This window comes from Aquarana catesbeiana, linkage group LG05 (genome assembly GCF_042186555.1).
Source record: "Aquarana catesbeiana isolate 2022-GZ linkage group LG05, ASM4218655v1, whole genome shotgun sequence".
In the NCBI taxonomy this organism is placed as follows: domain Eukaryota; kingdom Metazoa; phylum Chordata; class Amphibia; order Anura; family Ranidae; genus Aquarana; species Aquarana catesbeiana.
The window spans coordinates 18,798,848-18,823,426 of record NC_133328.1 but is presented as its reverse complement, the minus strand read 5'-3'; the positions used below and the strand labels follow the sequence as shown (position 1 = coordinate 18,823,426).

General features: G+C 42.9%; 1 protein-coding gene across 6 annotated transcripts in view; it reads left to right on the top strand.

Annotated features, from left to right (window-relative positions):
* ADCYAP1R1 (ADCYAP receptor type I) overlaps positions 1 to 24,579 on the top strand; it is a 271,371-nt gene that overhangs the window by 93,036 nt on the left and 153,756 nt on the right. For 4 of the 6 annotated variants that reach the window (XM_073629492.1, XM_073629494.1, XM_073629496.1 and 1 more), the window contains exon 3: positions 14,030 to 14,203. The exons of 1 other annotated variant lie outside the window; for it this stretch is intronic. In XM_073629492.1, the coding sequence (XP_073485593.1) occupies positions 14,153 to 14,203 (51 nt within the window). In that variant the 5' untranslated portion in view covers positions 14,030 to 14,152. The remainder of the gene's footprint in view (positions 1 to 14,029; positions 14,204 to 24,579) is intronic. One more of the 6 variants, XM_073629493.1, reaches the window with a different exon arrangement.

Genomic DNA, 24,579 nt, shown 5'->3' with positions numbered 1-24,579 from the left:
TATATGTAGTGAGCCTTCCCAATACAGTTGTGTCTTTAATACATTTATAATTTGTTGCTGCTAGGCTGTTACCATCCTGAGCTGATGTTTAGGCCTTGTTCAAATTTACACGGAATCGTGTGTCGCTCGTAGGGCAGCCCATTCAATAGACCACTCATAGGGCAGCCCATTCAATAGACCAACTTGAATGGGCTGCCCTATGAGCATTTGTCACGTCAAAGAAGCACAAGGGCAAAAATTTGGCCCTGGGCCAGGCGTGTTTTTTCATACTAGTTTTGCTGTGATTTTCGTACGTTTTGTTGCGCTTCAGTCACGGCTAAATTGCAGTGAGTTTGTAGTGCAATTAAGAATGAATGCCACCCAAGTGCGCATCATGCGTTTTCCCTCGATTTTAGCATGATTTGGAAGCATGGGCAGAATCTCACCAATTTGGCCCACAATTCCAAATTGCTAGATGTGAATAAAGCTTTACCCTCCCTGGGCTCTGTAGGTTTTTCCCCAAGCCTAGTGGGTTGATGGCTTCAGCCTGCTGCTGGAAGGAGTCTCCAGTAATCGGCATGAGAAGAATTGACCATTAAGGTCATGAATATTTATCCAAATCTGCCTATCCCTGATGGTGCTGTTCAGAGTTATGGTATGGGGAGATGATACATTTTTGGGAGCACCTTTCCAGAGCTCTCTATCCCTTGGGGCTTCTCCCTGGGAGGAATCCTGCGTGAAGAATTGCTGTCTGGGTCTGACCATGTGCTGAGGGCCCAAAAAACTAAGCTGAAGCTGTAGTACATCCCAGAAGGGAAATGGGCTGAAGAGAGGATCTTCTTGCAGAAGAAAGAGCTAGGTAAACTTTCCATTTGGACCTTGGAAGAACATACTTTGCCCATGGGCTTAGGTTTTTTTTGTCTGCTTACAGAGGGACAGAATTCATATTCAGGAGCGAGGAAACAAGTACATCATCGCCCTGAAGTCCATTCTAAGGCCATAGGACTAAGACTCCCAAGGCGTTGAGAGGGATTAACTCTATCCTGGTTGGGTATTTTCCACTTGAGCCTAAGGAAGGCTTCTACCCAGTTTGGTTACTGTAACCTTGTGACATAAAAATTGCAATTACCACCATTTCATGTGTACAAAAAAATAAGAAGAATGGAACAATAAGCAAGTGGTCAAAGTGTCGGTCTGTGCTACCTGTGTATATTGGAGCATCTTCCTGACACCCATTAGAACTAAAGAAGTGGATTGGAGAGGGAAAATCTAAAAAAAAAAAAAAAAAACTGGAAATTCTTCTGCAAATTGGCACCAAAAGTTGCTAAAATGTTGTAGCCCCACAGGCTTGGCACCAGCGTTTATATTGCTTTAATATTTTAGCATACATTTACATTGGCTGAGGCACACATTTTATGACATTCCGAAAACAAGCACTAGTATTGTCATAGGAAAAGAAAGTCATTTTGCAAGCCACAATTTTACAGTTGCCACATCATGGGAAAAAATCCATGTTATGGTAACAACTGTCTAAAACTAGCCATACACTAATAGATTTTTTTCAGTTGTATTATTTGCCCAGCTCCTTCAATTTTTTTAGGTTAGGAGTTAGGTGCCAACAGGGCCACCCACTATCTAAATTTCATCTGGTTCAAAAGAGCATGGCCAGGGAATTTTTTCCTCACTTTACAGGAGATGCAGGACTCTGGGATTTTGTTGAGTTGGGGGGTTATGTAAATATCACAGGGAGGCCACACGAGCCCCCTGTAGCATGGGAGGCGCCACAATTACGGCCCCTGAGACCCCTGATGCTATGCTCTTGCCCTTGTACTACATATTAATTGGTAGAGCTAAAGTAGATTGTGCAGTCAGTTTGTAATGTGCATGGTGGGCTAAAAGTGGTTGTAAATCCCACTCATGAAATTTGGCCCAAGCACATATACCTGTAGTGTTTACTTATCTCTCTCCAAAGCTCTAAGTGCCACTTCTTTCTGCTGCTCCGTTCCTCTGTTATCAGCATTAATCACTTCTGACAAGTTCTCCAACACATGAGATAACAGCAGCTGAAAATTTGTGTTGGGGAGGGTGCTTAGAGGTAAATAAGCATATAGCTGGTCTATTCAGACTACAGCTCTGCGTGTTCGTTCATTCCTCTGCCTATGTGGAGTGATTGTGTGTCCCTTTCCTCCAATCAGCTTACACACAGCGTAAGCCCAGACTCCACCTCCACTGCTGAAAGAGGAAATAAGATTTCTAACACGAGCTTCACTTTTCAAAGGATGTAGAAAGGGAAAGACAGCAGATATACATGTAAAACTTATGTAGGGAGATTTGTTTCATCTCTGTGCATCATCTGAGGCTATTCACCTCACTAGGTATAGGAGAGGGTTTACATCCACTTTACAGAACAAATCATTAGAATTTTTTTTATTCTACAGGTATGTGCCCATATGAAACAAAGCATATGTAGCACTTTGTCCTATGTTTCCAAAGCCATGTACACACGACCGGACTTTGCGACCGAACTGGTGTGGGCTTCATCGGACCTTTTCTGTCGAAAAATCTGTCGGACTTTAGAAATAGAACATGTTTTAAATCTTTCCGACGGATTCGAGTCCGATCGAAAAATCCGTTTGTCTGTATGCTAGTCCGACGGACAAAAAAGGAAGCAAGAGCAGCTATTGGCTACTGGCTATGAACTTCCTTATTCTAGTCCGGTCGTACGTCATCACGTTCAAAATGATCAGACTTTGGTGTGATCGTGTGTAGGCAAGTCTGTTTCGTTGGAACTCAGTTGGAACTCTGTCGAAAAGTCAGTCGGAGTTCAGTCCGACGAAAATTCCGGTCGTGTGTAGACAGCATAAGTGTCCCCCTCCTCTTCAGCCGTAGCCAATCCAACAACAGCTATGAAGGAGATGGCTGATTCATAAATGCAACTCGGCTGTGAACACATTTCTGGGACAAGCAACAGCATAAGAATGCAAAGACTGATGGGTCCTCCTTCTTTCTACATTCCTCTTACCGTTGCTTGTCTCAGGAAAGCCCTCACAACCGAGATAAGCTTTATTTATCAATCAGCTGTCTCCCTCGTAGCTGTTGTTGGATTGACTGAGGCAGGAAGAGAGGGTTGCAGGTCAGACCTTTATAACATTGTCTCAAGTTTCTAAGTGTTTTCTAACCCCTAGTTATGAGGTCCAAGATGCACCCTCTCCTCTGCCGTGACCGATCTGACAACAGTTATGAAGGAGATGGCCGATTCAAAAGTGCAGATTTTCTCAGCTGTGAACACTTTCCTAAGACAAGCAAGGGCAAGAGGGATGCAAAGGCTAACACAGTCCCTCCCCTACTGCTTCCCATTGCCGTTGTTGTGTCAGGAAAGTGCTCACAACCAAGCCAAGCTGCAGTTATTAATCAGCTGTCTCCTTCCTAGTGGTTGTCAGACGGTCTGTGTCAGGAGGGTAGGGGAGCAGGCAGGGCTTTATAACTAGGGTTAGAAGGCACTTAGAAACAAGGGACAAAGTGCTACATGTTATTAGGTCATATTGCCCCCCTTGCCTCCTGTCGCAGTCAATCTGACAACAGCTAGGAAGGAGATGGCCGATTCATAAGTGCAGCTTGTCTTGGTTGTGAGTGCTTTCCTGAGACAAGCAATGGCAAGAGGAATGCAAAAGGAGGGACAACCGTTCAGCCTTTGCTTTCCTCTTGCCGTATATATATATATATATATATATATATATATATATATATATATATATATATATATATATATATATAAAATATCGATAAATCTTTTTTAAGTGGGGAAGTACCCTTCCTTATTTTGATTTTGCAGAGATTTCCTCTTACTTTCTGTTGAGTCCACATGATAGGAAGTGATGGTAAATCTCTCTAGACAGCAAAAACTACCCTGATAGGGGTTTTAACCTATTATTATTCTAACCAAAATTGAAAGAATAGTTTTGGCTATACCTACACTTTATGGAAATCTACTTCTTGTAGCATCATCCCTTCTGCAACTGTCACTTCTTGAAACAGCAGAATAGTTTGTTTCTTTCTTCCAATTCTCTCTCAGCTCCAGCAAGGGTCAAGAAGGGATGGCAGGCTGGGTTGAGAAGATGGCAGTAATGATGGCAGCACAGAGGGCAGTGTAGGGCGTAAACTGGTGAATCTCTGCACCGGAATCGCCACACTAACATCAAAATTCAAATTATCCTCTCCAATCCCACCTGCCAGATAACATCACATTGCTTTGTTACACCATAGCCTAATCTGGGGGCTGCTTAGCGTCGGAGATATGTGCTCAGAAATCCCGCTAATGAAGTTACAGAGGTTTAGTGAACCAAGACTAGCGTGAATGTCACCGAGGACATCCTGTGCCCCGTTCTTTCCTCGCTGTTTTCTGTCTCTCTCTGTCATCTCTCAAAGACACCAGAATGCTGGTTAGCTAGTAATTGGATTCTGTACTTGCGAAGAAACCTGCACAAGAATAAATTCCTCCTCATTAAATGGGAAGAGAGTGACTCGCCGAGCCAAAACAATTTCTGTCTGCTGACAGCCTTGTGTGTTAAATGCTGATGGAGCTTAAAGGCGCACCCCAGCCAAAATTGAAATAATAACATTATATATACTGTATATACGCGCACACACTCACCAGCCACTTTACTACCTGTTCAATTGCTTGGTAACACAAATTGCTAATCAGCCAATCACATGGCAGCAACTCAATGCATTTAGGCATCTAGACGTGGGTGAAGATGACTTGCTGAAGTTCATACCGAGCATCAGAATGGGGAAGAAAGGGAATTTAAGGAACTTTGAAGGTGGCATGGTTGTTGGTGCCAGACGGGCTGGTCTGAATATTTCAAAACCTGCTGGGATTTTAACGCACAACCATCTCTATGGTTTACAGTGAATGGTCCAAAAAAAAGAAAAAATATCCAGTGAGCGGCAGTTGTGTGGCAGAAAATGCCTTTGTTGTTGTCAGAGGTCAGAGGAGAATGGGCAGACTGGTTCCAGATGATAGAAAGGCAACAGTAACTCAAATAACCACTCAGTACAACCAAGGTAAGCAGAATACCATCTCTGAATGCACAACACATTGAACCTTGAAGCAGATGGGCTACAGCAACAGAAGACCACACCGGGTGCCACTCCTGTCAGCTAGAAACAGGGAAACTGAGGCTACAATTCACACAGGCTCACCAAAATTGGACAATAAAAGATTGGAAAAACGTTGCCTGGTCTGATGAGTCTCAACTTTCAGACTGTAGGGATAGAATTTGGCATAAACAACATGAAAGCATGGATCCATCCTGCCTTGTATCACCGGTTCAGGCTGGTGGTGGTGGTGTAATGGTGTGGGGGATATTTTCTTGGCACATTTTGGGCCCCTTAGTACCAATTGAGCATCTTTTAATTTAGGGTTGCACCGAGACTAGTATCGTTATCGGTGCCGATACCGAGTATTTGCACAAGTATCGATACTCGTGCAAATGCACCGATACCTGAAACCGATACTTTCAGGCTCGGTTCTTTGAGCTGTCAGTGGGGATGAACAAATGTTCCTCTGTGTAACCCCTTATTAACCCTTCATTTACGCTAATCAGCCTTAATTAACTCCCTATTCTCCTCCATTTAATTATTATTTTCCTGCTTTTTTTTTTTTTTTTGTTCACGTTTATTTTATAAACGATAAACAATTAAAGTTTTTTTTTGTTTGCTTTGTTAGTGAATATTTTCACACATATATATGAACATAAACTTACACATTTCACATTAAAAAAGCACAAATTAAAAAAAACAAAATCAATTTATTTAATTTGTAAATGACTTTTCAATGCTTTGTACCATTTCTGACAGCTGAAGTGTAAACAAAACAGTTGCGGTAGGTATCGGTAATTGGTATCGGCGAGTACTAAAAAAAGTATCGGTACTCGTACTCCTTGTAAGAAAAAAATGGTATCGGTGCATCCCTAGTTTAAACACCACGGCCTACCTGAGTATTGTTGCTGACCATGTCCATCCCTTTATGACTACAGTGTCCCCATCTTTTGATGGCTCCTTCCAGCAGGATAATGCACCATGTCAGAAAGCTCCAATCATCTCACCACTGGACAATGAGGTCCCTGTACTCCAATGGCCTCCACACTCACCACATCTCATCCAATAGAGCACCTTTGGGATGTGGTGGAACATCATGGATGTGCAGCCAACAAATCTGCAGCACCTACGTGATGCTATCATGTCACTATGGAACAAAATCTCTGAGGAATGTTTCCAACACCTTGTTGAATCTATGCCATGAAGAATGAAGGCAGTTCTGAAGGCAAGAGGAGGTACAACCTGGTACTAGCAAGGTGTACCTAATAATAAAGTGGCCGGTGAGTGTCTATATATATATATATATATATATATATATATACATATATGTACATATATATAAACCATGGAAGACACCCTCAGTGTCCTTTAGAAGGTTGAAGCATAAAGTATCGTGGATTATGATTCATGAAAGAGTTGGAAGTATTATTAATGACCGTCAGTCTCTCTTTAAAAGTACTTGGGAACCTTGGGCAACGTATATTCATATTCCTCTTTCTCAGACTGCTAATGTAGTAGGGTCCCTGAGCTCCTCCTCCCCGGCCTCATCCCCTCAATTAACCTAGATCTCTCTCCCTCTTCTCTTAGAGGTCTCTTTTTCCTCTAGTCTATTCTTTCTTTTTTTTCCTGCTTTCTTTTCTTTCATCTATTGTGCTGGTCTTTAGGTTTTCCTTTTTTCCTTTTATGTGATTTTGGGTCGCATGTGCTAGTAATATTATTTTGGCACAACTCTTGGTATGTACCAGGTCTGCCTATAGGTGAGTTCTATCAACAAGGTGATACCTTCTTTGATACGTTTAGGTTACTATGAGTTACAGTCTTACCACTTTATGGGTTTTTGCGTTTTATTTTAGTGGTACATCCTTCATAATGTGATTGTTGTTTTACTATAATAATTGAGGGTTTAATCTCTTGAACTACACATTTGTATTTTGTACTTTCATATTTGGCACTGCGAGGCCCATATGTTGTTGTCAACCGCTTCAGCCCCGGAAGATTTTACCGCCTCCCTGACCAGAGCACTTTTTCGGCACTGCGTCGCTTTAACTGACAATTGCGCGGTCATGTGACATTGCACCCAAACAAAATTGACGTCCTTTTATTCCCACAAATAGAGCTTTCTTTTGGTGGTATTTGATCACCTCTGCAGTTTTTATTTTTTGCGCTATAAACAAAAAAAGAGTGACAATTTTGAAAAAAAAAAGCGATATTTTTTACTTTTTGCTATAATAAATATTCCCCAAAAATATATAAAACAATTTTTTTCCTCAGTTTAGGCCGATATGTATTCTTCTACATATTTTTGGTAAACAAATGGCAATAAGCGTATATTGATTGGTTTGCACAAAAGTTATAGCGTCTACAAAATAGGGGATAGTTTTATGGCATTTTTGTTATTAATTTTTTTTTTTACTAGTAATGGCGGCAATCTGCAGTTTTTATCAGGACTGCGACATTATGGCAGACGCGTCGGACAATTGACACATTTTTGGGACCATTGGCATTAATACAGCGATCAGTGCTAAAAAAATGCATTGATTACTGTAAAAATGTCACTGGCAGGCAAGGGGTTAACACTAGGGGGCGATCAAGGGGTTAATTGTGTTCCCTAGCGTGTGTTCTAACTGAAGGGGGGAGGGGACTGTGTAGGGGAGATGACAGATCGCTGTTCATACATGAACAGACGATCTGTCTTTTCTCCCCTCAGAGAACTGGAAACTGTGTGTTTACACACACAGATCCCGGTTCCCGCTGATCGCGACCGCCGGGCACTCGCATCGGCTCCGTGGGCAAGCAGGGGGCATGCGCACGCCTCGGGCGGTGCGCACGTGCCCCTAGTAACCCAAAAAAGGAATTGACTTAACATGATGGCGATTCGCGCAGCCACAAATTTGCCACAAATTAAAAAAAAGTACAAATGATTCAAAAAATGTAAAACAAAAATATAAAAAATAAGGGTCATTCACACCGGTTCTGTGTGTGTGTGTATATACATATACATATACACACACACGCATGTGTGTTTGCGCTTTGGGGTGCACACTCTATTGCAGTAGGCTGCACACACCTATGCCTAGCACCAGGGCTTTACTTTCTCAGAGGATAGGTGCAGGTACTCCCCCCTTCCGAGTCACCCCTTGTCTCCGCTCCCCTACCCACCTTTGAGCAATCCCTTGGTACCACCCCCTACCCACCTCCCAATACCACCGCTTTTAGGGACTACGGAACCAAGAATCTTTTTTTTTTTTTTTTGTGCTAAGTAATTTGTATTGAATTTGTTAATTATAACAAGAAAAACAATAAAATAGATACCTCCAGCAATAACAGACCATACCACCAACAATAGATCCACTACAGCAACAATAGATCCCATCCAGCAAAAAACAAAATCTCCCAGCAGTCAACATCAATAGACCCTTCAGCAGCCAGCAACAATGGACCCCTCACTCAACAGTAGATCCCCCCAGCAACACTAGACACCTCACTCATGGTATATCATCCCCAGCAACAATAGATTCCCTCACCAGCAACAACAGACCCTCCCAACTATAGACCCCTTTCAGCAACAATAAATTCCTCAGCAGCTAAATTCAATAGAACCTCTGGCACCCCTTTCCATTATATACAGTATCTCACAAAAAACATTTTTGTAAGTATTTTATTTTCATGTGACAACACTGAAGAAATGACACTTTGCTACAATGTAAAGTAGTGAGTGTACAGCTTGTATAACAGTGTAAATTTGTTGTCCCCTCAAAATAACTCAACACACAGCCATTCATGTCTAAACCGCTGGCAACAAAAGTGAGTACACCCCTAAGTGAAAATGTCCAAATTGGGCCCAAAGTGTCAATATTTTGTGTGGCCACCATTATTTTCCAGCACTGCCTTAACCCTCTTGGGCATGGAGTTCACCAGAGCTTCACAGGTTGCCAGTGAAGTCCTCTTCCCCTCCTCCATGACGACATCACAGAGCTGGTGGATGTTAGAGACCTTGCGCTCCTCCACCTTCCATTTAAGGATGCCCCACAGATGCTCAGTAGGGTTTAGGTCTGGAGATATGCTTTGCCAGTCCATTACCTTTACCCTCAGCTTCTTTAGCAAGGCAGTGGTCGTCTTGTAGGTGTGTTTTGGGTCGTTATCATGTTGGAATACTGCCCTGCGGCCCAGTCTCTGAAGGGAGGGGATCATGCTCTGCTTCAGTATATCACAGTACATGTTGGCATTCATGGTTCCCCCAATGAACTGTAGCTCCCCAGTGACACTCCGACCACCATGCTTGACTGTAGGCAAGACACACTTGTCTTTGTACTCCTCACCTTGTTGCCGCCACACACGCTTGATACCATCTGAACGAAATAAGTTTATCTTGGTCTCATCAGACCACAGGACATGGTTCCAGTAATCCATGTCCTTAGTCTACTGCTCTTCAGCAAACTGTTTGCGGGCTTTCTTGTCCATCATCTATAGAAGAGGCTTTCTTCTGGGATGACAGCCATGCAGACCATTTTGATGCAGTGTGCGGTGTATGGTCTGAGCACTGACAGGCTGACCCCCCACCCCTTCAACCTCTGCAGCAATGCTGGCAGCACTCATACGTCTATTTCTCAAAGACAACCTCTGGATATGACGCTGAGCACGTGACCTCAACTTCTTTGGTCGGCCATGGTGAGGCCTGTTCTGTGTGGGACCTGTCCTGTTAAACCGCTGTATGGTCTTGGCCACCATGCTGCAGCTCAGTTTCAGGGTCTTGGCAATCTTCTTATAGCCTAGGCCATCTTTATGTAGAGCAACAATTCTTTTTTTTAGATCCTCAGAGAGTTCTTTGCCATGAGGTGCCATGTTGAACTTCCAGTGACAAGTATAAGAGAGTGAGAGCGTTAATACCAAATTTTACACACCTGCTCCCCATTCACACCTGAGACCTTGTAACACTAACGAGTCACATGACACTGGGGAGGGAAAATGGCTAATTGGGCTAATTTGGACATTTTCACTTAGGGGTGTACTCACTTTTGTTGCCAGCGGTTTAGACATTAATGGCTGTGTGTTGAGTTATTTTGAGGGGACAGCAAATTTACACTGTTATACAAGCTGTACACTCACTACTTTACATTGTAGACAAGTGTCATTTCTTCAGTGTTGTCACATGAAAAGATAGAAGAAAATATTTACAAAAATGTGAGGGGCGTACTCACTTTTGTGAGATACTGTACATTCAATGCTAGAGGTGCCAGAACTGTGTTCCCGCTGGAAAAAAGCCCTGCTTGGCACAACAATGATCCAAAATGTCTGAAGATGAACTGTATTGTCCCTTTAAATCCCCCTTCATTCACATTGCCTTGGGGATGAGCTGAAGATGCGGCATAAACAACAGGCGCCTGGTATAGGAAGCAAACCTGGCTTCCATGTTATCACAATAAGCAAATAAATAATTGATAAGCCATTGGGAGTTCACCAGCTGTTGTATTCTCTCTGTAGGAATACTCTTGCCTGCCTAACCTGTGCACCTTCCCCATCATTCACCCAGCGCTGCGCCTTTGTGTCCTCGAATGCGTTCACAATCACCACGCATGGAGATATTTTTATAACTGATACAGCAAAACCGGAACTCACACAGACGCCACTTGTTCTAGGCATATGGATATCATTATTTCTTATTTGTTGCTGTAGCGGCGTTTCTCTGCTCTGCATTGTGTCTCTGCTCAGCATGAAGACAACAGGAAATTCTGCCCACATTTTGGAATTCAAAGAATACCGGCCTGGGATATTTTTTTTTCATTTTGTAATTAAATAAGAAAGCATCGGAAGCACTGATTACAACTAAGTAAAATGGTTTTATTGCAAACCTGTTTCATCCGTTCAATGCAAAGCAACAGGTTTGCTTTGAATATGCTATATTACCAAAAGTATTGGGACGCCTGCCTTTACACGCACATGAACTTTAATTGTATCCCAGTCTTATGCCGCGTACACGTGAGCAGACTTCTCGTCGGACTGAACCCCGAAGGACTTTCCGACGGAGTCACGACAAAACAAACTTACACACGATCCCACCACAGTCCGATCGTTTCTAACGTGATGACGTACGACCGGACTAGAAAAGGAAGTTCAATAGCCAGTAGCCAATAGCTGCCCTTGGGTCGTTTTCGGTCCGTTGGACTAGCATACAGACAAAAGTTGTTTTCGATAGGGATAGAGTCCGTCGGAAAGATTTGAAACATGTTCTATTTCTAAGGCCCGTCAGATTTTTCGACAGAAAAGGTCCAAAAAGCCCACACACGATCGGAATGTCCGACGGATTCATTCCGTCGGACCTTTTCTGCCGGAAAGTCCGGTCGTGTGTACGCGCCATTAGTCTGTAGGGTTCAATATTCAGTTGGCTCACCCTTTGTAGCTATAACAGCTTCAACTCTTCTGGGAAGGCCGTCCACAAGGTTTAGGAGTGTGTCTATGGGAATGTTTAACCATTCTTCCAGAAGTACATTTGTGAGGTCAGGTACTGATGTTGGACCAAAAAGGCCTGTCTGCGCTCTAATTCATCCCAAAGGTGTTCTATCAGGTTGAGGTCAGGACTCTGTGCAGGACAGTCAAGTTCCTCCACCCCAAACTCGCTCATCCATGTCTTTATGGACCTTGCTTTGTGCACTGGGGCGCAGTCATGTCGGAACAGGAAGAGGCCATCCCCAAACTGTTCTCACAAAGTTGGGAGCATGAAATTGTCCAAAATGTCTTGGTATGCTGACACCTTAAGAGTTCCATTTACTGGAACTAAGGGGCCAAGCCAAACCCCTGAAAAACAACCCCCACACCATAACCCCCCCTCCACCAAATGATTTGAACCAGTGCACAAAGCAAGGTCCATAAAGATATGGATTAGCGAGTTTGGAGTGGAGGAACTTGACTGGCACAAGACCTCAACCCGGTAAAACACCTTTGGGATGAATTACAGCGGAGACTGTGAGCCAGGCCTTCTCCTCCACATCAGTGCCTGACCTCACAAATGCACTTCTGGAAGAATAGTCAGACATTCCCATAGACACCCTCCTAAACCTTGTGGACAGCCTTCCCAGAAGTGTTGAAGCTGTTATAGGGTGGGCCAACTCAATATTGAACCCTACGGATTAAGACTGGGATGCCATTGAAGTTCATGTGCGTGTAAAGGCAGGCGTCCCAATACTTTTGACTATATACTGTACATTGCATACCCTTTTACCTGATGAAGACTTTGTTTGAAATTCATCCTGGCATTGGAATGTGTATAGAAACATGAAGCACAAAGCAGTTTATGCATGATCCCTTCTGGGTCAAACTTGGGTATATTATATGAAGTACAACTAATTATAGTTGTTATGATGTGTATACAGAATGTCATTCTCTTTTAACTTTGCCCATTCTTTTATGACGTAAAAATAAAAATCTATGTTTTATGAGATATTGTGAATGGTATTTGCCTAAGGCTGGGTTTACACATATGCAAAGTGTATGCAGGTTTCCCCGCATCCAATTCGCATGACAGGAGAGTGTGACCAGCTCTCAATTGAGCCGGTTCACACACCTCCGGGGCGGCCACGGTCCACATTTAAAAAGGGCCCTTTGCGCCTATAGTTTATGATTCAGGTGCGAATGCAGGCAAATATCGATTCGCACCTGAATTGGAGAACAGGGACGCACCGGACCGCGAGCCACGGCCACAGCATATGTGGACCTGGCCTTAGGCATCTCAGTGAAAATGATACTGAATGCTTGGCTGTTGAAAACAGTGGAGGGAGGTGGACAGTTCTCTGAATTATATTCCATTACATCCATTAAGCCACCACCAACAAACAGCACGTCCACCAGGAAGTTGAGTGAGGTAGTTAGCAAAAAGATCTAGGGTGCTCTTTTTGGGTTGGTGACTGCATAAACGCCTACGATCTTCAGCAATTAGAGCCTTTATATCAGCCTTTCTCGACCTTTCAACACAATGGAACGCATGAAATAGGTTTCCAGGCTCAGGAAACCCCTGCTAAATATTACTATATCTACAAGTCATGATACATTAGTGTCATATTCAGTAGGAAGAATGATCCTTACACCTGTAGTCATTGGGAAGAATTATCCCCTTACAGATGGCTAAAAAGATCAACAGTGCCAGTAGGAACGTATCTGAAAGGCAAAAATTGCGTATTGCTCATGGAACCCCTAGCAAGCTCTGGAGGAACCCTAGGAACCCATGGAAACCTGGTTGAGAAACCCTAAATGAGAGCCTTTATACCAGCCTTTCTCAACCTTTTCAAAACAGAGGAACTCTTAAAATAATGTCCAGTCTCAGGGAACCCCTGCTAAAAATTACATTATATCTACAACTCATGTTACACTAGTGTGATGGTCAATGGGAAGAATGCCCCCTACACTTGTGGTCATTGGGAAGAATTCTCACCTTACAGATAGCTAAAAAAAGAGCAATGGTGTGAGTGGGAACTTATCTGAGAGGCAGAAATGCTAATTACCCAAGGAACCCCTAGAAACCTCTGGAGGAACCCTAGGGCTCCATGGAACCCTGCTTTATACATTAGCTATGTAGAAGAGGCTAGGATAAACCTATAGCTAAAAACAGAGACCAGCTTTAAATAATGTGCACAATTGCCTCAAAGGCACCCAGCTTGATTGTCGTTGTCTAGAAAAAGTGCAGACTGAACCCAATGGCAGGCGGGAGGGGGTCATGGCTCCTTCCATTGGAGGGCAGCATTGTGGGAATGCGCTGAGAGTCTGCACCGCCAATATATTTATCTCCGTTGCCAGTTCTTTTGTCGAGCGTCCTTCAAAAACACTTACGCTTCAACGGCCCTTTGAAAAGAAAAATACAATATTCCGTGGTTCAGTTTCACTGTCATTTTCCAGGCAGTACAGAGAATGTATTGGTATAATTTCTTGTCTCTTTCTTCTAACTCTCTTTTTTTTTTATTTGTTACAGAGCTCTGGATGGGAGTCTGAAGGCTTTTTCGTGTGGAAAGTTTTTCTTCTTATTTCTCATTACTCGCAGCGAGCACAACAAAACTGCGTATTTTGAGGCCAACCACTGCATCTGAAAATGGAGTTTCTGCTCAGATTGTACCTCCTGCTTATCGTGGCATCCTCGCTGGTAGGTATCAAAACACAGCTGTGTAGAATTTAATCTATAGTGTGTGTTATGTACAATCTCCCTGTAATTTTTCTTGAAGCCTACAGTGATGTAGAGCAGGGCAAAGCTATATAAAGTAACCCAGCCTTTCTCAACCTTTTTTGAACATGGAGGAACCCTTGAAGCAACATTCTGGGCTCAGGAAACCCCTGCTAATAAATATATCTGCAGCACACAATAGTAATTAGTATGATGGTCACTGGAAAGAACGCACTTTTGTGATCATTTGGAAGAATGTCCCCCTTACAGATAGCTAAAAGGATCATTGCTGTCAGTGGTTGCTGATCTGAGGGAAAAAATTGTTCATTGCTCAAGGAACTCCCTAGCAACCTCTGGCAGACCCCTTGGGTTCCACTGAACCTGTTTAAACATATATAGTTTGTGCAAACACCAAACACAAAAACGCCAGAAAGAAACTTTATTTTTCAGGGTTTAATTAGAAGGCAAGTCTATAACAACCAACATACTATGAGGAGCATCCTTACTGATGGGGAAGAGAGCTTGCCAGAAAGGTCAAACATGTGGGTAGGTCCAAAACAGATGGAGTAAAGTCCCTTTGAATTTGGACAACACATTGTGCTGAGCACAATAAGGTCAGGAAGGGACTTTGATGTTCAGAGTTACAGTAGAAGGCAGGTCTAAACCAACCAATATACCATAATGATCATCCTTACTTATGGAGAAGAATGCTTGCCAAAAGGTTGAACATTTGGGCAGGTACAAAATCGATGGAGTAATGTCCCTTCGGATTTGGAACATCTCCGAAACATCGCACTGAGCGCGCTAAGGGCAGGAAGAAGACATTAATGTTGAGGGTTAAAAGTAGGAAGGCAAGTCTACAACAACCAACATACCATAAAAATCATTGGGCTGAGCATAATATGTCCAGGAAGAGACTTTGAAGTCCAGGGTTAAAGTAGAAATCAAGTCTGTAACAACCAACATACCATAAAGATCAATTGGCTGTGCACAATATGGCCAATATGGCTTTAATGTTTAGGGTTAATGTAGAGGGCAATTCTACAACAACCAACATACCATAAGGATCATCCTTACTGATGGGCAAGAGAGCTTTCCAGAAAGGTTAAACATGTGGACAGGTCCAAAATAGATGGAGTAATATTCCTTTGAATTTGGAACATCTCCAACACATTACGCTGAGCATAATATGGTCAGGATGAGATGTTAATGTTCAAGGTTAGAGTTGACAGGAAGTCTACAACAACCAACATGCCATTAAGATCGTTAGGCTGAGGCCAATATGGTCATTAAGTAACTTTAATGTTTAGGGTTAAAGTAGGAGTCAAGTCTACAACAAGCAACTTACTATAAAGATCACCCCTACTGTCGGGGAAGAGAGCTTGTCAGAAAGGTCAAACATGTGGGCAGGTCCAAAATAGATGGAGTAATGTCCCTTTGAATTTGGAACATCTCCAGCACATAGTGCTTAGCACAGTAAGGTCAGAAAGAGACTTTACTGTTCTGGTTTAAAGTAGAAGGTAAGTCTGCAGCAACCAATATACTATAAAGATCATTGGGCTGAGCACCATATGGCCAAAAAGAGACTTTAATGTTCATAGTTAAAGTAGAAGGCAAGTCTAAGACAACCAATATACCATAAAGATCATCCTTATTTATGGATAAGAGAGTTTCCAGAAAGGTTGAACACTTGGGCAGGGTCATAATCTATGGAGCAATGTTCCTTTGGATTCGGAAGATTTCCAACAACAACGCGTTGAGCATAATAGGAGCAGGAAGAAGAAGTTGTTGTTGAGGGTTAAAGTAGAAGGCAAGTCTACAACAACCAACATACCATAAAAATCATTGGCTGAGCATAATATGTCCAGGAAGGGACTTTAATATTCAGGGTTAAAGTAGAAATCAAGTCTACAACAACCAACTACCATAAAAATATTTTGTCTAAACCCAATATGGCCAGGATGAGATGTTAATGTTCAAAGTTAGAGTGGAGAGCAAGTCTACAACAACCAACATGCCATTACAGTCACTGGGCTGAGCCAAGTATGGCCAGGATGAGATGTTAATGTTCAGGGTTAAAGTAGAAGGCAAGTCTACAACAACCAACATACCATAAAGAACATTGGGTTGAGCACAATTCGGTTCATTGTTAAAGTAGAAGTCAAGTCTACAACAACCAACTTACCATACATATCATCATTACTGATGGGGAAGAGAGCTTGCCAGAAAGGTTAAACATTCGGGCAGGTCCAAAATAGATAAAGTAATGTCCCTTGGGATTTTGAAACATCTCCAACACATGATACTGAGCACAATAAGGGCAAGATGAAGATGTTAATGTTGAGGATTAAAGTAGAAGGCAAGTCCTCAACAACCAATATACCATAAGGATCAGTACGTTTCTCATTACAAAGACGAAAGGGAAGTGGGAGGCGCCTCTGTGTAAACAGAGACCAGGATTTTGAAGCGTGCAATGACCGATTGCCCTACCGTGTGTATGTAGTAGTCAGAGAATGGTTGTATTAGTCTGAGTAACAGACTAGGAGACAGTGGTACCAGCTAAATCTGAATTTTTGGTCGTGATCATAGAAAGGCTTAGTTAGATCCTCCATGTCACATATAATATTTATCTCTACACTAGTCTTTTATTAGTCTGGGCCATGTTGTTCAAATGCAAAAGAGAATAGGTTGGATTATGGGAAGGCTGTATGTTGGTTTAGTTTAGTGAAGATGGGGAAGAGAGTTTTCCATAAGGGTCGAACATTTTGACAGGTCAAAATAAGATGGAGTAATATTCCTTCAGGTTTGGAACATCTCCAACACATTGACCTGGTGTCAGTGAAGATTTGATAACATTTTGTTGGGGTATAATACCATTGAGATAGAAGCTTATAGCCAGATTCCTGGAGTCTGGTGGAGAATCAATGCCTTATATGTAAGAAATTTTCCTTACTTTTTAGATCACAATGAACATGATTTCTTTAAAAAGTTGCTTTTAAATCAGTGTATTTTAATATATTACTCATGGTCATGTGACCGTCAATACCATCCTTGGTCTTCTTCCTGTCGGAACAGTTAGTTGGTCTATTGATGCTCTCATTTTATCACTCTCTTGCATCAGAGTTATCTGGACATGGAGGAACAGTAAGTGAAGCCTCTGTATTGGAAGTAAGGAAGTTATTGGATTTAAGGAGGTTTTGAATTTTGCAGGGAGTTCTAGTAAAAAAAAGGAGATTTAAAAAAGCTAGCAAAAAAGCTTTGAAGTCGGTGGCTGTGCTAGATAAGTTTCAGATTTGGTTCTGTCAGTTCCTACAACAGCAGGCTTAGAACTCTCTAATGGTGGCTTGCTGGGGTCACATATGGGTCTTGGGCTGCTTAACTCCTGGAAGTAGCAGACAAGGTGTTGGTTTCTCAGACAAGCAGCTTATAGTGCCTTGAAAAAGTATTCATACTCTGAAATTCTACACATTTTGTCATGTTACTGCCAAAACGTAAATGTATTTTATTGGGATTTTATGTGATAGACCAACACAAAGTGGCACATAATTGTGAAGTGGAAGGAAAATGATAAATGGTTTTCACATTTTTTTACAAATAAATATGTGAAAAGTGTGGTGTGCATTTGTATTCAGTCCCCCTGAGTCAATACTTTGTAGAACCACCTTTTCGCTGCAATTACAGCTGCAAGTCATTTGGGGATGTCTCTACTAACTTTGGACATCTAAAGAGTGACATTTTTGTCCATTCTTCTTTGCAAAATAGCTCAAGCTCTGTCAGATTGGATGGAGAGCATCTGTGAACAGCAATTTTCAAGTCTTGCCACAGATACTCAATTTGATTTAGGTTTGACCAGCTTCTCTGTCCCTGCTGAAGAAAAGCATCCCCACAACATGATTCTGCCACCACCATGTTTCACGGTGGGGATGATGTGTTCAGGGTGATGTGCAGTGTTAGTTTTCCGCCATACATGGAATTTGCTTTTGGGTCAAAAAGTTAAATTTTGGTCTCATCTGACCAGAGCACGTTCTTCCACATGTTTGCTGTGTCCCCCACATGGCTTCTCACACGCTACAAATGGGACTTCTTATGGCTTTCTTTCAACAATGTCTTTCTTCTTGTCACTCTTCCATAAAGGTCAGATTTGTGGAGAACACGACTAATAGTTGTCCTGTGGACAGATTCCCCCACCTGAGCTGTGGATCTCTGCAGCTCCTCCAGAGTTACCATGGGCCTCTTGGCTGCTTCTCTGATGAATGTTCTCCTTGCCCGGCCTGTCAGTTTAGGTGGACGGCCATGTTTTGGTAGGTTTGCAGTTGTTCCATACTCTTTCCATTTTCAGATGATGGATTGAACAGAGCTCTGTGAGATGTTCAAAGCTTGGGATATTTTTTTATAACCTAACCCTGCTTTAAACTTCTCCACAACTTTTTCCCTGTCTGGTGTGTTCCTTGGCCTTCGTGATGCTGTTTGTTCAATAAGGTTCTCTAAAAAAACCTCTGAGGGATTCACAGAACAGCTGTATTTGAACTGAGATTAAATTACACACAGGTGGACTCTATTTACTAACTAGGTGACTTCTGAAGGCATTTGGTTCCACTAGATTTTAGTTAGGGGTATCAGAGTAAAGGGGGCTGAATAAAAATGCATGCCACACTTTTCAGACATTTATTTGTAAAAAAAATTTGAAAATGATTTATCATTTCCTTTCCACTTCATAATTATGTGCCACTTTGTGTTGGTCAATCACATACAATCCCAATAAAATACATTTACGTTTTTGGTTGTAACATGACAAAATGTGGAAAATCCCAAGGGGTACGAATACTTTTTCAAGGCACTGTATGTGTATGTGCTATGAGGAGCAAGTAAAAAGACATAGAGATCAGAGGTTTGGCTCCAGACTTTATTGATAACAAATACAATTATATAGCCAATGTGTTTTGGGGAATTGGGATTCCCCTTCATCAGGACATGATAGTGATAGTTCAAGTGTTTTCTATTAAGCCACTCGGTGACCCCGATGCGTGTCAGTCACTTGTGAACACCGCCAGGAACTGCACAGGCGCCAGCATTTGAGAGGTAATAAATACCTAGAAGTGTTATACCCACATTGCTTAGCATGCTGCAATATACATTAAAAATACATCTGATTTTTCGACTTTAAAGCTTTATATCTGATCTGCTGATCGAGATACTGTGATATTATAAATATAAGAAGTTTTCTTTATTTCTTTCAAATTATATTTTATTGAAGCAATGAAAAATGAGTATGCAATACTACAAAAAGATAAACTAAACTACTGTGATCATATTCAAATTTCTGGTGCATCATACATAAGTATAGGACATTACAAGTAAGATATTCCAATGAAAACTCATGGTCTAGAACCGAGTTGCTCATCCAGAGTTCTATGGAACCTAAAGATTCTTCTACAGTAGAGCATTCTAGGGGTTCCTCGAGCAATGAGCAATTTCTGCTTCACAGATAAGTTCCCATTGACACCATTGGTCTTTTTAGTTATCTGTAAGGGGGTAATTCTTCCCAATGACCACAAGTGTAAGGAGCATTCTTCCCGCTGACCATCACACTAGTGTATCATGAGTTGTAGATGTAGTAATGTTTAGCAGGGGCTCCCTGAGACTGGAAAGTTATTCCAAGGGTTTCTCTGTGTTGAAAAAGTTGAGAAAGGCTGTACTAGAATTTTTATAGCTAAGACAAGTCCGAAAGGAAGAACCACCACGTTTTAAATAGCAAGGGACTGAGTATGTATGAACTAACAGGTTGAACGGAAATGAATAATGGGCATGGGGGGAAATAGAGGGAAGGGAAGAAAGGAACCAGGGAGTGTAGGGTTCAGGGTCTGATAGACCAGGTAGAGGGTCTAATTAATCAATAAAAGTCAGGTTATGACGACATGGCCAAGGGCCATTTACCACCAAAGGATTAGAGGATGGGTTCTTTGGTATAAAAAAACCTCTGGTGGTCGCTGCGTATGATCCAGGCATTCCAAGAATTTAGAAAATTCTCCAAAGTGCCCTTATTAGTGCCATTATTAGTGGCAACAAGTTGTTCAATTCCTATTATTTCTTTTAGGAGACCCTAAAATTCTACTTTTGTGGGCCTTTGGGTGGATTTCCTATGCATGGCTTGACACGCTGCTGCAAATAAAAAGAACCGTGAGATTGACCTCATGGTAGAGGGTATACAGTGGGGTAATATAGTTGAGTGTGTCATTTTAGAAGAGTTGTAGGGATGTTCTTGATAAATTTCAATGCAGAGATGAAAAATACTGCATTTTCTCAGAATATTATTGGTTGGCATTCCCACAGGGTAAGAAGATAGGAGCCTAAGGCCTGACCACATTGCCTGCCTACGTCAGGATAGGAGGGATGAATTACCCCAAGCCTGGAGGGTGTCAGACACCATCTAGTTGGAATCTTGAAGTTTGTCTCCTGTACTTGTCTAGAAATGGAAAGTTTGTGCATGAGTAAGAAAGCCATTTCCATGTTATTCCTTTTTCCTACCTCATCCCCTTTCACTCCTTCTCCCTTTCTCTTCCTACCCCCCCCCCCCCCATCTTGGTGATCAAGTCTGTACTGGGTGAAACATTAGCAAGGGGTGGTCCTAGGAGGGGCTGCAGTGTTCTATGTCCAGGTTTAATAAATGTAATCTGACATAATTGGTGTGCAACGTCTTGCTTGCTTGTTGGCTTCTCCTTCTGGTGGAATTGATTAAATATTGATTGAAGCATTGGATTTTAAATGCTTATGCTTTACTGACTTAGGGACCCCCCGGCACCCTGACGTGATTCCGTCAAGAGCAGTTCTCTTGGTCTTCGATCCAGAAAACAAGATCTTGCAGCAGTACTGTGAGGTCATTAATGGCCTATTGACCTTGTACCCTGCCTCTGCGATTGTTGAGGCCATGCAGAGGGGAGCCAATTTGTACTATATCTGCCATTTCGCAAAATGAAATAAAATAGAGGCACTGGTATTGGTGCTTAGCTTTCTTCAGATGTTGGTAGGTATTGATTCTTGTCAAATAGATCTAGGCCACTCAGAAAACACGAATTGGGAGAATTGTCCCCCACACTCCATTTGAGAAGTTTATGTGGACAGGAGAAACCAAATAATCAGTTCAAATGTCCATATAACCTTCATACCTAACAAAGAACTCACAACCAGTAGAGAAACTATATCCAACGTATTTCGGGCAGCCAGATTTTGGTTGCTAGGGATCTTGATATGGACTATATTAAAATTTCCAAACAAATATCTTAAGCTGGAAATGTGCAGAGCTCAATAACTGTGTTGTGGGTTCCCAGCAATGCCACAACACAGCCATTGAGCTCTGTGGCAATGAGCTTTCCCTGGCCTCTGTGGCCGGAGAAAATGTGAACTCGGAAGTGATGTGATGCATGTTGCTTCCATGTTCAGACTTAGTTAGGGTAGATCAATGAAGAGATGTAGCAGCCGGGAGTGTGTGTAGAACCCCCCACAGCTGCTGATGTATGACTTACATCAGTGGCAGCTAAAGGGCAGCTAAAGGGCTAAAGCCCATTGCACCCTATATAATTTTTTAGGGCCGGTGATTACCTTTATTGTAAAAGAAATCCTAGTGGCTAAGAAGCCACTGGATTACTTTACAGGCAGCAGAAGAGGATCCCCCCCGCCGGTGCCTCCACCTTTACCAGTCTCTCTCGTGCAATCGGGGAGCCCAGTAAGCAGGGGAGGACTGGCAGCCTTAGGCCTGGGGGGCAAGTCCAGTCAAGTGGCCCATTAAACCATCAGTTCCCATCAGTGCAGCCTCATCAGTGCCCATCAATGCAGCCTGATCAGTGCCCATCAATGCAGCCTCCTCAGTGCCCATCATTGCAGCCTGATCAGTGCCTATCAATGCAGCCTCTCCAGTGCCCATCAATGCAGCCTCACCAGTGCCCATCATTGCAGCCTGATCAGTGCCTATCAATGCAGCCTCATATGTGCCCATCAATGCAGCCTCACCAGTGACCATAAATGCAGCCTGATCAGTGCCATCAGTGCAGCCTCATATGTGCCCATCAATGCAGCCTCGCCTGTGTTCATCAATGCAGCCTCACCAGTGCCCATCAATGCAGCCTCTCCAGTGCCCATCAATGCAGCCTCACCAGTGCCCATCAATGCAGCCTCACCTGTGCAGGGGATCAGAGAGAGGAAAAGAAGAGGAGAGCCAGCCGGATCAACACACAGAGTGGGGATCGCCCACTGTGACAGCTTTGATTTGAATCGTCCAGTGTCCCCGTCGCTTCAGTCATACAAAGTCTCGCCTCCTGGATTGGGTCCTATGATAGATGTCACATTGGACCAATGTGCTGTCTATCAAAGGAGCTGATCCAGGAGGCGGGACTTTGTGTGACTGTCTGCTGGCGCCTGGCGATTCAAATCAAAGCTGTCACACACCCCCCCAAATGTGTGGCACCCGGGGCAAACCGCATCCAGTTTCCCTCCTGCTCCCGGCCCAGTCCGCCCCTGCAAGTAAGGATGTGACCAGCGGCATCCAGTTCCTGAAACACATTGGGAGGAATACATGTTGTTCCTCCCACTGTCTGATGTCAGAAACCGGAAGCGTCAAGGATTTTGTCACTTCCGGTTTGTTGTTTACAAACAGTCACCGACTTGTACAAGCATCCGATCAAACCGATCTCTGATCAGATGCTTTGGAGGGCAGAGGAGAGATATGTAGTCTAAAGGACCCCAGATCTCTCAATAAAGAGGACCTGCCATGGCCCATGCAATCACAAGGGATGTTGTTCACCCCTTGTGATAGCAATAAAAAAAACAAAAACAAAGAGACAAAAAAGTAAAACATGTTTAACCGCTTCAGCCCCGGGAGATTTTACCCCCTTCCTGACCAGAGCACTTTTTGCGATTCGGCACTGCGGCGCTTTAACGGACAATTGCGCGGTCGTGCGACGTTGTACCCAAACAAAATTGATGTCCTTTTTTTCCCACAAATAGAGCTTTCTGTTGGTGGTAACTGATCACCTCTGCAGTTTTTATTTTTTTGCGCTATAAACAAAAAAAGACCGACAATTTTGAAAAAAATGCAATTTTTAAACATTTTTTTGCTATAATAAATATCCCCCAAAAATATATAAAAAAAAATAATTTTTTCCTCAGTTTAGGCCGATATGTGTACATATTTTTGGTAAAAAAAAAAAAAAAATCACAATAAGCAATAAGCGTATATATTGATTGGTTTGCGCAAAAGTTTTAGCATCTACAATATAGGGGATAGTTTTATGGCATTTTTATTATTATTTTTTTTTTTTTATTAGTAATGGCGGCAAGCTGCGATTTTTATCATGACTGCGACATTATGGAGGACACATCAGACATTTTTGACACTATTTTGGGACCATTGTCATTTATTCAGCGATCCACGGCGATGAAGGGGCTAAGTGTGTCCTAGGGTGTGATTCTAACTGTGGGGGGGGGGGGGATGGGCTTCCACTCACATGACAGCGATCACTGCTCCTGATGACAGGGAGCAGTGATCTCTGTCATGTCACAAGGCAGAACGGGGGAAATGCCTTGTTTACATAGGAATCTCCCTGTTCTGCGGCTTTGTGACACGATCGCCGGGAGACTGGTGGACATCAAGTCCGCGGCTCCCGCGGGTATGGTCAGGCTGTACGCGGCAGGCGCGCACACCCGCTGCTAGCCCCGCCAATTAAAGGGAACATACAAGTACACCCATTTGCCCACCGCTGCCATTGTGTCGACGTATATCGGCGTGCAGCGGTCGGCAACTGGTTAATAAAAGAAATAATCATTTAAAAAATAAGTAAAGTGCCCTTGCGCACTTTATGAGGATATTTGCCAGCACACCACGGATCCACAGGTAGCGTCCAAACGCTTTTTTATTGAAGCATGATCAAATCACAGAACGGGTAGTGCAACGTTTCGGAGTCACACAGGACCCTTTCGATCATCACTCGCCTGACGAAGGGGTCCTGCGTGACTCCGAAACGTTGCACTACCTGTTCAGTGATGTGATCATGCTTCAATAAAAATTTGTTTGGACGCTACCTGTCGATCCGTGGTGTGCTGGCAAAAAAAAAATATGTGGCTTTCTGAATCAGTTTCCAGCTGGTGGTTGCTGCAGCACCCAAATCTTCTAGAGCTTTATCCGAGAACGCGTGCGATGGGAATATGGAGCATCAAATGTGCACTTGAGCGTCAGTCTTGCACACAATGTAGATGCCGAGCGCACCACACATGTGAGGTATCACCTCGAACATCAGAGTGAGAAAAATAATTCTAGCTCTAGACCTCCTGTGTTATGCCCCGTACACACGGTCGGACATCGATCGGAC